The 16,446-nt window shown below is 38.0% G+C and overlaps 1 protein-coding gene across 4 annotated transcripts in view; it reads right to left on the reverse strand.

The window, feature by feature from the left end:
- The window catches only part of LOC105473309 (synaptotagmin 1), a 593,369-nt gene that overhangs the window by 105,121 nt on the left and 471,802 nt on the right, over positions 1-16,446 (reverse strand). For all 4 annotated transcript variants that reach the window (XM_011727061.2, XM_011727059.2, XM_011727060.2 and 1 more), the window contains one exon: positions 322-439. In XM_011727061.2, coding sequence (XP_011725363.1) covers positions 322-439 — 118 coding nt within the window. The remainder of the gene's footprint in view (positions 1-321; positions 440-16,446) is intronic.

Below are 16,446 nucleotides of genomic sequence, written 5' to 3' on the forward strand. Positions count from 1 at the left end.
CTGAACAAAATTATTATCTGTCATAAGTTCTCCCTTTCAGAAAAGAAGCAAACATTTTCAGCTTTCAATGCCATCAAAAAGACAATGGATACTTTGGCTCCAAAGAAGGAAAATAGATTTCATCTTCTATGCCAATTCCTATAAATTGAGAGTGGCTTCCTGGGGCACTGTGTTGGGATGAATTCTGAGACTGCTTCCAGGCTCCGTAGGAAAGAGAACTGTGATCAATTAAGGAGTGGGGAGTCGCAGCATGTGCGCCATGCATTTGGTATCCACGATGAAACAGCATTTGAAAAAAATCAATAAACACCGCAGGCTTACCAGATAAGCCACCCACATCCATCTTCTTCAGGTTCTTTGCCTCCAGAATGACAACAGTCAGCTTACCAGCAGTAGGTACGTAGCGAAGGGAGAAGCAGATATCACCCAATTTCTCTTGCTAAGAAAACCAATAAGAAAGCATTAGTAATTTTCCAAATACAAGTAAATAGACTTTTAACATATATATTGTAAATTCTTCAAGAGGAGGATTATGTTGATTAGAATTTGAAAATTTTAGATTCATTGGCATTTACACAGTGGCCTTTCATTGACTAAGGTATCAAGAGTAATAACAGCTTTTATTCTTTTTTAAGACCATCTATTTCAGTTTTTAACAAATATCTATACTTTAATGTTCATCAAAATATATCTATAATTCAATGGTGCGGGAAATGAGAACAACATGACTTTTAAAGAGAGTCTGTGCTCTGAATAGCACTGCAAAACTCTTGGCAAAATTTTCATATTTTTATTAAGTAACTTTGAAAAAAGCCTAATGCTTTAGTCTAATCAATCTACCTAAATTTTTGTCCTTTTACATTTCAAATAGGATGACCTCTAATACTCTATATTTAGGTTTTTGGGAAAAAGACTTGCATTTGTGTTTCATTAAATTCTGTTTATTGATGAGAAATTCTGAATTCCTGATAGCTGAAATGTAACAAAGGATAAGGTTTTGCATTTTTAGTATTACTCATCTTAAGTGAGGTCTAACTTTTTTTCCTAATCCTAAAAATCTGAGCAGCAGGCTAGAAAATGGAAATTCATATTAACACAATGCAAATGCATCTCATAACTTCTCATGTTATTCCGCTGATACCATAACGTAGGCCCAAAGACCATTCAACAGTCCTGTACTCAGGCGTTTTTGAACAACTGATCAAATGTTTACAATGATGATGGTATAGGGAATTTTACATTTTTTCGGAAAAGACTCCTACTCATTATCCTACCTTAAGTTTTTTATTTTCTAGGGTGATTAATTAAGAACTATATTATTGTTCAACATAAGTAGAATTTGCATTCACATTTATAAGCATGAGATAGAGATAGAGAGAGAGTGCAAGAGAGAGAGTTTGTTGTATGCCCCTCAGATACTGTAGGCTCTAGAGTGCTTTCTGACATGCAGGATGGCAAATCAGGACTTATTTTAGTGTTTCCCACAATGAAATGTGAATTCTGATGCTATAGAAGGCAACAGTTATGTCAGACTTCTGCAGATAGACTTTTAACATAGGAATGAGCTACAGAAGGCCATATACTAAGGCACTTTCAAGTTGTACCCTTATTATGACTATATGTGTCTTTATCTATAACTTGACATATATGTTAAGTCAGCCAGAGTCTCCAGTGTGGAAATAGGCGCCTAGATGTAATTTAACAGGTAAGAAAATGTAATTCCCCCCCTCTTTTTTTGGGGGGGTATATTCGTTATATCCATTTTTCAAAAGAGAAAGGTTGTAATTTATCTATAATTGAGAGGTAATACATTCAATGTGTGAGGGAGAAATAGCGCCTCTTTCTGCTAAAGTAATGTCTGTGCTGGAAACATTACCATATATGTTTATGGCTCCAAGTCATTCATTTCTTGAGTCCCCATAGCATTTTACCATACATCTCTATGTTACTAAGAACTCTGTTTTTGTCTTAGTGTGTATATGTCTTAATTCTCCCACATGACTGTAAACTCCTTGAAGACAGGATCCATGATTAAATTATCACTTTCCACACAGTTTCAAAACTTAAAAAGTGGAAACTTTAGAAAATACCTGTGTTGAATTATCTAGGTCATAACCCCCTTCCATTAATATAAATAATAAAGAGTTACTTCTAATGTGCTGAATTCACCTGATGTGCCTACACACTCTTAGGAATTAATTTATACAACAGGAGAGGCTAGTGGAATAAATTACTCTTCAGAGTCTCTGAAAATAAAGAATGGGAGACAATATCATGGAAATTAATATAAAATATGGACAAATTTATCTGAACTTTATGGGACAAGAGAAATGTAAATGAACAAAATTGCTGTTCAAAATGCTCATTAGGAGGAGGGCTCTTTTTTTTTTTTTTTTTTTTCAGAATTCTGTCTATTTTCCAAAATAGCCTCCTTGGGGAACTGATTGTGTTGCAGGTTCAGGTTACTCTAACTGTTCTAATTAGGGATTTCAGACATCACTGCTCTCTCTTAAATAACATCTCCCTTTATGGGCCATAATCTAATTCCATGATTAATTTAGGGGCATTGCAATTGTGTTAAACAGAGAAATGTCACAAATGTCTTTCTTCCAATATCTTTTTATTCCTCAATCTTATGACACATAGGAAATGTAAAATATTTTACATAATACTTATTTTCAGAAGAGAGTATTTGTACAGTTTGAAAAAGCATGCTGGAAGCAGGAGAAACCTGTGATGTTACTTACAATTTTAAAGTTATGGGATGGGGGAAGAATGAGTGTTTGGAAGAAAAATACGGGCATTTTGGGAGAAATAAAAATGTGAAAAAGTGCTTTTTTTAAAGCACCCTTTACAGATCTACATTTGCTTCATTAGTTTAAGAACTTTAACATGTAAAATTTCATTTGCTCATAAAATTATCATAATTGATATGCCAAATTGAATGTGTAGTTTATATTAATTAACTGAAGTTACTTTTCAAAAAGTTTTAACACTTTATTACTTCTGGATCTCCAAAATATTTGAAAGCTAGCCCTTGATTTTCCTGAAATTTGTGTCCTTTATGGGCATCAACAAGATAGAGAAAAACTCATTTCCAGGAAATGGCAAGGAAAATACCTAGTTTATACTAACCTTTGTCTTGTTAGTGAAGTTTTTGGAGGTTTAAGTATATGCTTCCCCTAATGCTCTAAGAATCAGCTTTAATAATTGTCTACCAAAAGTTTGAAAATTAGGGCAGCTTTCTTTTACCATCTGATGGTTTGATCCTAGATTAATTGATTTAGGACATTTGCAGATATGATTGTCATGTGTCTCTCACATGTTGTGGAGGATGAGGGACTTGAAGTTCATGTGAAACAAGACCTAGAATATGCATCCTGGGGAGGCCCTGATACTGCCTGCCAGAAGGACACTCATGGCAGGACGATCTGGACTTCTGTGTCATCCCCACAAGGTGTGTTCTATTCTGCCCCAGTCAAAACAAGGCTTGTGTTTGTGGCTTATATAGTAAGCCAGTGTTGTTACCCTGAATCAGATTTAAAGACTCATGCCAGTATGAATTTTTGGAAACAAATATTTTCATTTCCTCAGTGAAGTCTTTCATTGAACTTCTGTGATGAAAAGAAAAGCACTTCTGACCCTAGACTCTTGTTCTAGCATGTGAAGGTTTTACTATATCTCTTGTCCATCAACATAGAGGAATTAGAAGAACCCAATAGTTTTATATGAAGAGTTTTACATCAAACTCTATTTTCATAGTTTTGGCATGCCAGTTTGGAAGAAAGATGGCTGCGTAGTAATTTATAAACATTTAATATAAATATTTTATTTGTCACTCCAAAGTTCTAGAAACCAAGGTTTTCTAAATTAAAAAGAAAGTTTTTCTTTGGTGGGATTATGGTGATGGAGACTAAAAGCGTTCTTGGAAAATTTGCAAAGAAAAAAGAAGATACCCAAATCAGATCCTTGCTGCTCCTTGACAATTTTGTCTGCTTTTTTTCTAGAATAGCCCTGTGAACTAGGTACTGTTATGTCCATTTTATATATAAAGACTTTGAGACTCAGAGGGTGTAGGTTACATAGCTGTCTCAGGAACTGGGGCAAACTCTTTTGACTCAAAATCATGAGTTTCTTTACTAGTACACTGCTGTCTGGAATGATAGAAACTAATATTCCAGTTGGCCATCCACTTGGTTATTCCACTATTACTTTATATCTGTAACTAAATTAATGTTCAATACCAATCCCTCCCCTCAACTGTTCTTTCCAACATCCTTCTGTCAGGGTCACTAACACATCTCAATTTCCTTTCCCTCTGTTTTCCTCTATTCATTTAACCCACAAGTCCTAATATTTCTCGTTTTGTAAATGTCTCTAGATTGGATCCTCCCTTCCTTCCTTCCTTTCTTCCTCTCTCCCTCCTTCCTTCTTTCCTTCCTCCCTCCCTCCCTCGCTCCCTCCCTCTTTTCTTTCCCTCCTTCCTTCCTTCCTTCCTTTCTTTCTTTCTTTCTTTCTTTCTCTTTCTTTCTTTCTTTCTTTCTTTCTTTCTTTCTTTCTTTCTTTCTTTCTTTCTTTCTTTCTTTCTTTCTTTCTTTTTCTTTCTCCTTCCTTCTTTCCTTCTTTTCTTTCTTTCTCTCTTTCTCCTTCCTTCCTTCTCTCTTTTCTTCTTTCTTTCTTTCTTTCTTTTTCTTTCTTTCTTTCTTTCTCTCTCTCCCTCTCTCTCCCTCTCTCTTTCCTTCCTTCTCTCTTTTCTTTTCTTTCTTTATTTCTTTCTTTCTGTCTCTCTCTCCTTCCTTCCTCCTTCCTTCCTTCCTTCCTTTTCTGCCTTTCTTTCTTTCCTTTCACTTCCACATCCATGTCAATATGACCACCATCTCCACATGATACTTGCCACTATCACCACCACCTTCACCATCCTACACTATGACCTCTGCTACTACCAACACTACCACTTCAATCACCTCTACCTCCATTTTTACCATCAGCTCCATTGTGTTTGAGCCCTAGTGACACTTCTGTCATATTTTCTGAAATAGTCTGAGTAAAGACCTCTTTAGTTATAGTCTCTCCAAAATTCAATGCATACTACATACTAATGCCAAGTGAATGTTTGAAAGGTCTGAACCCCTCTTCCTGACTTTCAAGAAGTTTTACACTTTGCCTCTGTCCTAAATGTCTAAACCATTTTCTCTTGTTTCACTGCTTCTTCAACCCTTAGAATATATTTTGAACCTGACCACATGCCTTCATTCATAGGGTTATCACTCTGGTCCAAGTTGGGTGACTAAATGTCCTGATTTGTTCAATATCCTCCTGGTTTAAGATCTAAAAGTCCTGCATCCTGGGAAAACCGTCAGTCCCAGGCAAGCCATGACCAGTGGCAACCTTAAGTCCATGTCATTGTCACTTCTGACCTAGACCTCTGTAGTAGCCTCATAATAGCCTCTTTGCACCTCTTCTTGCTCCTTTCTAGTTCCCTTCTTGCTTAAAAGGCAGTGTGATCCTTTTAAAATGGAAATCTGATCATGGAACAATTCTACTCAAAGCCCTTTGATATCTTCCCTTTTTACTTAGAATAACATCTGTTCCTTATACTAAAAGGTCTGATGTGATCTGACCCCTTTGTATCCTACCACTATTCTCCAGATTTCACTTCCTCGTCCCAAAACATGCCAAGCACCCTTCTATCTGAGGGTCTTTGCATTGCTGTTCCTTCTGTCAGCAATATTCTTCTCCTAGATACTGGCATGAATTGTTTCATTAGTTTATTCAGCTTTCTGCTTGTATGTTACTTTAGGGACTTTTTCCGTGGCCACTCTATCTAACGTAGTCCAATGCAGTCCTAAACACAAACATTACCTCTCCTCTTGCCCTGCTTCTTTTTTGTCTTAGTACATGTCATTACTTGACATTCTATTATGTCTGTTTAGGTTTTCCTCACCAGAATATCAGATCCATAAGAGAAGAGACTTGTTTTTCTTGCTGCTGTGTTCCCAGCATTAGAATAGTGTCTATGCCTATTGAATGAGAACATGCAGCTTCCCTAGAACGGAATAAGTCAGGTTGGTCTTTGCAGCATCTTCGTTTGTCTTGAGTTCTCTGAGCAAGCAGACTCAGGCAGATTTTCAACATGAGGTTTATAGGGGTGTGTCCTTTAGATCAAGTCCTCTTTGGGAGCGAGGGAATTAGGATTACACAGGCAGAGAAGTTGGGCTGTGACACAGTTACATCAAAGGCCTCAGTCAATTCTATGGGGAACTCTGGAGCGTTGACAGTTCTTCAAAGATATTTGGAACTGGGGCAACAAGGATGAGATTTTATCATCCTGAATCCCCCAAATACTGGATGTGGGCTGCTCCTACATCTTGGGTCAGCATCTTTTCAGATGAGGGTGATGCCAGGAAGGGGGAACTCAGTTGTGAGCTATAAGCCATCAACACTCCCTTCAGCCCAGCTAATAAATGCCTTGGTCATGAAGATGGTACAAAGATTGGGAAGTTTGCTACAGCAATCACTGTTTCTCTGTGAGCTATATTCCTTCCAGTTACCAGACTTTTGCTTAGTTGAAAATCCATCTGCAATGCTTTTACTCCCTTCTGCCTAATCAAATTACTCTTAACCATTAAGCCCTAGTCCATGTTCCAAAAAACAAAACAAAACAAAACAAAACAAAAAAAACAACGAAAAAACAAACCCTCCTTAGTATCCTTATTATTCTTAGCCCACTTGGATTTTTGCTAGCAATTGCTTTATAGCCAGTAGAATGGTGCCTAGAGATTACTTTTTCCCTATTTATTTCTTATATGTGAGCTCAACTCACCTTAAATTCCAGAAGAGCAGGGACTATATACTACTTTTCTATGCCTAGCTCCAGGCACATAATAAAGGCTTCTAAATAATTGTCAGTTGACTGTATTGAAATGAGGACTTCACCAGTCATCTGCTTTGCAAATAGCACTGATGTTAGTGCTCTAACAACAGTGTCTCCAGTTCAATCCAGTCAAGTCAGGAATTTTTTTGGAGCTCCTCCTTTGTGCCTAGTACTATGGACACTGCCATATTAGCCCTGCCATGAAACTAGAAACAAAACCATTTCTGGAGGTACAGTTTTTATAAGATAATTTCAAGACTCTGTAGGGTTGCAGCCAACACATAAGTGCTTCTGCTGGTGTGATTATCTCATGAAGGGGCCTTATTACTATTAGGAATTTCAGCTTTATGTGTAATTTATTTTAGTCAATTGCCTTGATCACTAGGTGGAACCTGCCAGTTAGTGTTAGAAAAGTTCCAGCTGTGAGATTCAGCGAAATTAACCTGCTCTTTTAGAATATGGAGCTGACAATCAGAAGGCAGCTTTGTTCTGAGCAGCCTGATAACTTCATTATTTTTAAAAAGATGCAGCCACTGAATAGACACAAAATTAATGATTTACTAGACAATGACAAAAATACCTTTCCTTTTTGGAAAGCATTATAGATAATTAGAACAGAGGTCATCTCCAAAGAATAAATAAAAAGCTTGATTTAAAATGAATATTAATTTAATGGCTTCTGTAGCCCCATACATCGTTTTATGTGGAAAAAGGTGGGTTCATTTCAGTGACCTTTGCAAATGGGGCTAAGCGCATACATTTGATGGAAACACTGTACTCTTGAGTGAGTTTTTCAAAAGTACCTGAATTAATGCTGTGACATTTTAAAAGGACATTCTATTTATGTTAATTGTAGGAAGATTTTTCTATGTGTTAAATTGGTAACATGTTCTTTGATGAGTAGATGATGTTTCTCTGCGGTTGGGAGTCTTGTTTAGAGGTGACAAACAAATGGAGACCTAATTATCTCTAAATGAAAACTCAGACCATTTGCTTAGTCCCCATTAATAAAAATACTAAGATGGTCTTCACTTATATGAAGGACAATGTCATGTTTTTAATTTTAATAAGTTAATGGGTGGCTTTAAATATATCTTTGGGTGGTAGTATTTTTCATCTTCATTTTATTCCCACATTACTCTCATACTCCTGAAGTATCTGCCAAATCGGTATTTACATCTAATGGACCAGATGGTCACAGTGTGAAATGTTGCCGTGTGATGTGTTCAGGCTAGAAAGACTGAATCTGGCCTAGTGTACAAATGTACAGTAAATTGTTCAGGTGAAAGAGAGAGTGTCTCTTTGGATGCTTATTCTTTAGGCATTCTCTATAATTCATTGGTTTATATTCGTTCATTTCTTATTAAAAAATAATTACTGAGTTCCACCATAGACTCTTCTAGGTTCTAGTCTAGGCTCTATGGATACTAGATGAGTAACAATATAATGCATTGACTGTACCACAGAAGTGGCACAAACGCTGTAGGAGGTGAAGATTAAAACTTTCCAGGGTCTAGTAACAGAACTAAGGAGAGGGGAACTTTAATTCGAGATTTATTACCCCAATAATCATTATAAATTTCTGCAAGCCACCCCAAATGCATGTTCTTTGTAAAATCAACGTGCTGGCCATGCAAATGTAGCTTTAAAACATGCCTTCTAGCTTTCCCCTTTTAACCAGAGCTGGTTATGGGAGGAGGACGAGGGCAGGGGACATGTAAGTGTCCTGGAGGAGCCGTTACCTGGGCTGACATAAGGAAGGTTCAGCAGGAAGTCAGGATGAACCCTGTCCACAAGAGGGCGTGAGTGTTCTAGGCACAGGAATGCATGTCCACAGTACTATACCACTTGAACTGCTTAAACCAAGTTACTCTTCTATAAGTATAAAATTCATGTAATTTAATTGAAAATGGATTTCCACTTTATGATTTAGAAGTTCAAAATTTCCTCATGATATCCATAATTTATATTTTGATTAACTGGTACACTTGTGGTCCCATTAGAAATAATAATTCACAGAAAAGCAGATATTCTGATGTGATCAAAATAAGGATGAAAATAGATAATCAAAATGCTTCTGAAAAGTGACAGTAGGCCAGGCATGGTGGCTCATGGCTGTAATCCCAGCACTTTGGGAGGCTGAGGCGGGCAGACTGCTTGAGCCCAGGAGTTTGAGACCAGCCTGGGCAACTTGGCGAAACCCTGTCTCTACAGGAAAAAAAAAAAAAAAAAAAAAAAGCCAGGTGTGGTGATGCAACTATAATCCCAGCTACTCAGGAGGCTGAGGTGGGATGATTACTTGAGCTCAAGAAGTGGAGGTTGCAGTGGGCAGAGATCGCGCCACTGTACTTTAGCCTGGTAAGATAGAGCGAGACCCTGTCTCAACAACAGAAACAAACAAAAAGTGACAGTAAAGTACAGTAGAGAGTGGTGGAAAGAGTACTGGACCGCCATGGGTATCCATTCACTATTTTTTGGTTTAACTGATATTTATCGGGTACCTCCTCTGTGCCAGGCACTGTTCTAGTCCCTTGGGCACAGTGGTCGGTAAGACATGCAAAGTCAATGAACAATGAGTAAAATAAAAGACATGTTTGGTGAGGTATGTGCTGTGGAAACATGTAAAGTAGGTGGGGGATAAGGATAGCAATTTGAAACAGGAAGTTCAGGGAAGGTCTGTGTAAGAAGGATTTGAAGGGGGTGAAATGTGGTCAACTGCTTAACCATCGGGGCCCCACCTTCCTTGTTTTTATAAAACAGGTTTGGATAACATGGTCCTGAAGGTTCTTCTGGCCGGGAAATCATACATTTCCATGATTTTACTTTATTAGAGCTACCTGTCTGGTATTCTTTCTGTTTTACTGGACTGTGAACTAATAAATGGGTGTTTTAAGCCATGGAATTTGTGGAAATTTGTCACATGCAATCAAAACCAGTAAATGCACTCAGTTCTGTCTCTCCTTTCCCTCTCTTATTTAGTTATCTTCATTGCGGATTTCATAACGTAATCCATTGGAGTACGAGAAGAAAACATTAGACCTTCTATTTATATTTACTTCTATCCCATATTTTTAAAATTGTGTTTCATTTATATGTTTTATTAAACACATCATATGTTGGTATGGCACAATGTATATCTGATTTAAAGATAGACAGAAATATTGGGAGTATGTGCCAAATAGTTTACTACTGACAAAAGAAAAAATAACATTAGAGATCTTTTCTTCAACATTAAAATATGCTTAGATGATTGCTCAGTGACTTGGTGACAACATAGACTCTATAGTCAGGCTACTCAGGTTCAATTCCCAGGTCTGCTTCTTATTACCTACTAAGCCTCTGACAATGTACTTTCTCTTTTGTGCCTCACTTTTCTCATCTCTAAAATGGAAGAATAGTGATGGAGTCAGTAGAATTATATTAGTTAGTATGTAAAAAAGAGAAGAGTCCTGGCTCATAAAATGTACTGTGTGAGTGTTCGCTATTATTATAACAAAATTCGTATTTCAATTATCCTCTTTTCTACACATGTCATGTCTCTCTGCTCCTTTTCACAGCCAAATTTCTTAAAGAAATTGGATACAATGACTGTCCCCATTTTTCATGTTATATTGATTTCTCTCTCCACCATTTTATTAAAATGACCACTACTAAGATTTCAAATGCCATCCATATTAGTGAAACATTAATATTTTGCAGGTCTCATTTCCATGAACTTTCAGCAGAATTTATTGACTCCCTTCTCTTCCTTGGATTCTGTAATACAATGCTTTCATGATTTTAGTTTCTCTGCCTCCCTGGCCACTCACTCTTGGTCTCTTTTTGCAGGGCGTAGTTATAGCTAACATCTTTTCTTCATAAACTAATCTTATCCCAGTATATGGTTTTAGTTACAATATGGAAGTGATTCTCCAGTTTGTATCTCTAGTTTAGATGTTTTCTCTAAGCCCCAGACTTTTATATCTAACTGTCCAATAGTCATTGAATATCTCACACTCGTTTTAGACTCAAATGCCAAAAACTGAATTATGATCTTTCTTCTAAATCTGGTTCACTCGATTTCAACAAATGATACTAGCATCCAACGGGTTGCTTAAGCCAGAAAACTGGTCATTATCATTGATCGTTGATCACTGACTTCTTTTGAGTTCTGATTTTATTTATTACAAAATCTCTCAATAGGTTCACTTGTTTCCGTCCTTATTGTCTTCACCATGTGATCAAATAATCTCTCATATAGATTACTTCAATACCCTCTTAATTGGTTTCCTGAAATTGACTCCTGGAATACAATTGACAGAATCACCTTTTAAATAACAGGCATGGTATCTCACTCCTATAATCTCAGCACTTTGGGAGGCCAAGGAGGGTGAATAGCTTGAAGCCAGGATTTGAGACCAGTCTGGGCAACGAAGCCAGACTCTGTCTCTACAAAAAACCAAAAAAATAGCCAGGCATGGTGGTGCATGCTTGTAGTCCCAGTGACTCAGGAGGCTGAGGCAGGAGGATCAGTTGAGCTTGAGAGTTTGAGTCTTCAGTGAGCTATGATTGTGCCGCTGCACTCCAGCCTGGGCAACAGAGCAAGACCCTGTCTCTAAAAAACCAAACATCAAAAAACCAAATCTTAAAATCCTTAGGTAGGTCTCCTATCTCTCTTGAGTAAAAGGCCCAAATTCTTACGTTCATTTAGAATAATCTTCAAGTTCTATTTCCTGCTTATTCCTCTGCCTTATCACATCCCTCTTTCTCCCTCTGTGTAACAGCCACAAGGAGAAAGCCTTCTTTATGTCACTAACTGTGCCATGCCACCTACACTTTCAGAGGCTTCACATAAACAGTTCCTTTTGCTTGACATTCTGCCCTCTTGCCACCCTCCCGTTTACTTAGTTAACTTTTACTCATCTTTCACGTCTCTCCTCAAAATTCATTTATTTAGCGAAGACTCAACTGATGCATCAGACTAGATCAGACCCTTTTAATGGACTTGTTAGTAGTGCCTTGTACTCTTCTTTTAAAATATCTATTAGTTTGTAATGATGTATTGATTTGTGTGATTATTTGATTATATCTCACTTCCATGAATTTGATCTCCTTTACATCGTACCCTTTTATTTATATGCAGATGACCTGGCGCATGTATTATGAGTACATATTTATGAAGCTAAAGAATGAATATATTTATTGAGTATTCCACTCTGGCAGAGCCTGCCAGAGTCTCTGTAGTTTACCAAAAGTCCACTCTCTTCTTCCTCAGAACACGGCTAGACTACATTTCCCAGCCTTTCTTGTGGTTAGACGTAGTCTTGTGATTGGGTTCTAGCTAATGGAATGTGAACAGAAGTGATGTGTACCACTTCTAGACCCAGTCCCCCAGAACTCCTACCCATGATTTTTTTTCTCTTCTATGTCTGTGATAGTGACCTCAGAGTGACCTTGGAAACTACATGCTGAAATGCTGAAGTTGGCAGAGGTTCAGTGAGACAGGATCCTTGAAGATTTAATAAAGCAGAATCCTGCCTGCAAAGCTGGAACCTCCTTATCTTATTGAGCAAGCAAAAAAGTAGACTTCTCTTTTGTGGAACCCATTACATGTTTGGGCCTATTTGTTATTGTAGCCTAGCCTGAAATAATTAATACTAATAAATGACTTCTAAACAGTGTTTTCAGAAGTATAATTAGTGATCCACTTAATCTGTGGCTTGTAGAAAATGAGTAAAGATTAGTCTTATAGGTCAAACCCTTATTCTGGGTTTTCAATATGCCAGTAATGCCAAAAGGAGCTAGAAACAAAGGATGATTAAAACATGTCCTTGCCCTAAGAAGCTTTTTCAGTGCTGGGGTGGACAGGCATGTAAACAAAAATTCAACATAAAATTGTAGGTGTCATTATAGAAACATGTATTATAAAGGACCACTATAGAGAAAATGGAGGAATTTGTAAATAATTACTTCTGTGACTTTTTAGTGCAGAGTAGGGAAAAGTGAATTCCAAAAATGTCCTTGTCAAAAGATTCTTTATGCTATAGTGTGCTGAGGCACTTGAAATTCTACCATTTATTACCTTTAGCTAAAGCTGTAGATCTCTATGGGTCTTTTAAAACAGTATGAAACACTGTTTCACCCTCTAATGGGTAACATGGCATCCATCATTGTATGAAATTTTAGATGGCCAGAGGGCAATCAAGCAGGAGAAAGAAATAAAGGGTATTCAATTAGGAAAAGAGGAAGTCAAATTGTCCCTGTTTGCAGATGACATGATTGTGCATTTAGAAAACCCCATCGTCTCAGCCAAAAATCTCCTTACGCTGATAAGCAACTTCAGCAGTCTCAGGATACAAAATAAGTGTACAAAAATCACAAGCATTCTTACACACCAATAACAGACAAACAGAGAGCCAAATCATGAGTGAGCTCCCATTCACAATTGCTACAAAGAGAATAAAATACCTAGGAATCCAACTTCCAAAGGATGTGAAGGACCTCTTCAAGGAGAACTACAAACCACTGCTCAACGAAATAAAAGAGGACACAAGCAAATGGAAGAACATTCCATGTTCATAGATAGGAAGAATCAATATTGTGAAAATGGCCATACTGCCCAAGGTAATTTATAGATTCGATGCCATCCCTATCAAGCTACCAATGACTTTCTTCATAGAATTGGAAAAAACTACTTTAAAGTTCATATGGAACCAAAAAGGAGCCTGCATTGCCAAGACAATCCTAAGCCAAAAGAACAAAGCTGGAGGCATCACACTACCTGACTTCAAACTTTACTACAAGGCTACAGTAACCAAAACAGTATGGTACTGGTACCAAAACAGAGATATAGACCAATGGAACAGAACAGAGCCCTCAGAAATAATGCCACACATCTACAGCCATCTGATCTTTGACAAACCTGACAAAAAGAAGAAATGGGGAAAGGATTCCCTATTTAATAAATGGTGCTGGGAAAACTGGCTAGCCATATGTAGAAAGCTGAAACTGAATCCCTTCCTTATACCTTATACAATAATTAATTCAAGATGGATTAAAGACTTAAATGTTAGACCTAATACCATAAAAACTCTAGAAGAAAACCTAGGCAATACCATTCAGGCCATAGGCATGGGCAAGGACTTCACGTCTAAAACACCGAAAGCAATGGCAACAAAAGCCAAAATAGACAAATGGGATCTAATTAAACTAAAGAGCTTCTGCACAGCAAAAGAAACTACCATCAGAGTGAACAGGCAACCTGCAGAATGGCAGAAAATTTTTGCAATCTACCCATCTGACAAAGGGCTAATATCCAGAATCTACAAAGAGCTCAAACAAATTTACAAAAAAAAAAAAAAAACAAAAAAAAAACAGACAACTCCATCAACAAGTGACCAAAGGATATGAACAGACACTTCTCAAAAGAAGACATTTATGCAGCCAGCAGACACATGAAAAAATGCTCATCATCACTAGCCATCAGATAAATGCAAATCAAAACCACAATGAGATACCATCTCATGCCAGTTAGAATGGTGATCATTAAAAAGTCAGGAAAACAACACGTGCTAGAGAGGATGTGGAGAAATAGAAATGCTTTTACACTGTTGGTGGGAGTGTAATTCAACCATTGTGGAAGACAGTGTGGCGATTCCTCAAGGATCTAGAACTAGAAATACCATTTGACCCAGCAATCCCATTACTGGGTATATACCCAAGGGATTATAAATTGTGCTACTATAAGGACATATGCACACGTATGTTTATTGTGGCACTATTCACAATAGCAAAGACTTGGAACCAACCCAAATGTCCATCAGTGACAGACTGGATTAATAAAATGTGGCACATATACACCATGGGATCCTATGCAGCCATAAAAAAGGATGAGTTCACGTCCTTTGTAGCGACATGGTTGAAGCTGGAAACCATCATTTTGGGCAAACTATCCCAAGGACAGAAAGCCAAACACCACATGTTCTCACTCATAGGTGGGAATTGAACAATGAGAACACTTGGACACAGGGTGGGGAACATCACACACCAGGGCCTGTCATGGGGTGGGGGAAGAGGGGAGGGATAGCATTAGGAGAAATACCTAATGTAAATGATGAGTTAATAGGTGCAGCAAAGAAACGTGACACGTGTATACATATGTAACAAACCTGCAGGTTGTGCACATGTACCCTAGAACTTAAAGCATAATACAAAAATATAAAAGGAAGGGAGGAAAGGAGGGAGGGAGAGAGGGAGGATGGAAGGAAGTAAGGAAGGGAGGGAGGGAGGGGGGTAGGGAGGCAGGAAGGGAGGGAGAAAAAAAAAAGAAATTTTAGTTGGTCAAATGTGGTGGCTCACAGCTGTAATCTCAGTTTGTTGGGAGCTCAAGGTGGGAGGATCACTTGAGCCCAGCAGTTTAAGACCAGTCTGGGCAACAAAGTGGCTAAAAATAAAAATTAAAGAAAATTAGCTGAGTGTGGTGGCGTATGCCTGTAATCCCACTGACTTGGGAGGCTGAGGTAGGAGGTAGGGGGATTGCATGAGCCCAGGAGTTTGAAGCTGCAGTGCGCTATGATTTGTACCACTGCACTCCAGCCTGGGTGACAGAGCAAGATCCTGTCCAAAAAAACAAAACAAAACAAAAAACACAAAAGGAAAAAGAAAAAAGAAAATTTTTTGGTTGACATTTTCTTGGAATATGGACGATTTCTCTAAGTCAATGGAAATGGTCAAAAATGAGGAAGATGGTAGGTCGGCCCCATAGCTTGGGTGCTGCTCTCAGTAGAGGGCTAAATAGGAATCCAGGTAAATGGCCGATTGCCTGAGGACATGTGAAGTGGAAAGAAACTAATGGAGAGCAGTTTGTGGACAGTGTCCAAAGACAAGCCTTTACCAGCTTGCTTTGCCACTTTAACATTCTCCCTCTGTCAACCACATGTCCTCGGTTTGCTGGGTCAAATTCAATTTTAACATTCTACTTTCCCGTCCTCACCTGACTTTGAGGCTCTGGGATAAAGCTGCCTCATAGTGATTTGGATTCTGGGAACCAGTATTATCCTCTGTTAAAATGTAAATGTAAATGTGGATACCAAGCAATTTTGAAATATGGGCAACATATATTTCTAAATAACAATGCAGCTTTGACCTGCACAGTTAGAAAGAAGGCATTTTAAAGCAATATACCAGAAAGTGTGCTATTGGTCCTGCAGCGTTCATGAAAAACAATGGCAGATAAGCCTTGGAAGTCATTGTTTAGTACTTTTAACTCTGAGAAGCATAGTCTTTAGTGGCAGAGATATGTATCTGAATGATTTATACACAGGCTTCCTGACAGAGCAGCATTACATTTTTACTAATCATACTCAATGACTGCAAAGACTTTGTATCCTGAAGTTCTGTCGCTCTGTAGCTACTCCTGCTAGTGCATCCTAATTAACTTGAGAGGGTATCATGGGGAAAATGGAGTCTTGATGCAGAAAGCTCAGAAGCCAGGATGCTGTTCTATCCAAAGAATATTTTTCTCTTTTTAGTTCTGGGACAATGGTAACCAAGAAGAAATCTCTGGAGGGAATAGGAATGGCCAACCATTTAGA

Source organism: Macaca nemestrina, chromosome 10, assembly GCF_043159975.1.
Source record: "Macaca nemestrina isolate mMacNem1 chromosome 10, mMacNem.hap1, whole genome shotgun sequence".
In the NCBI taxonomy this organism is placed as follows: Eukaryota; Metazoa; Chordata; class Mammalia; order Primates; family Cercopithecidae; genus Macaca; species Macaca nemestrina.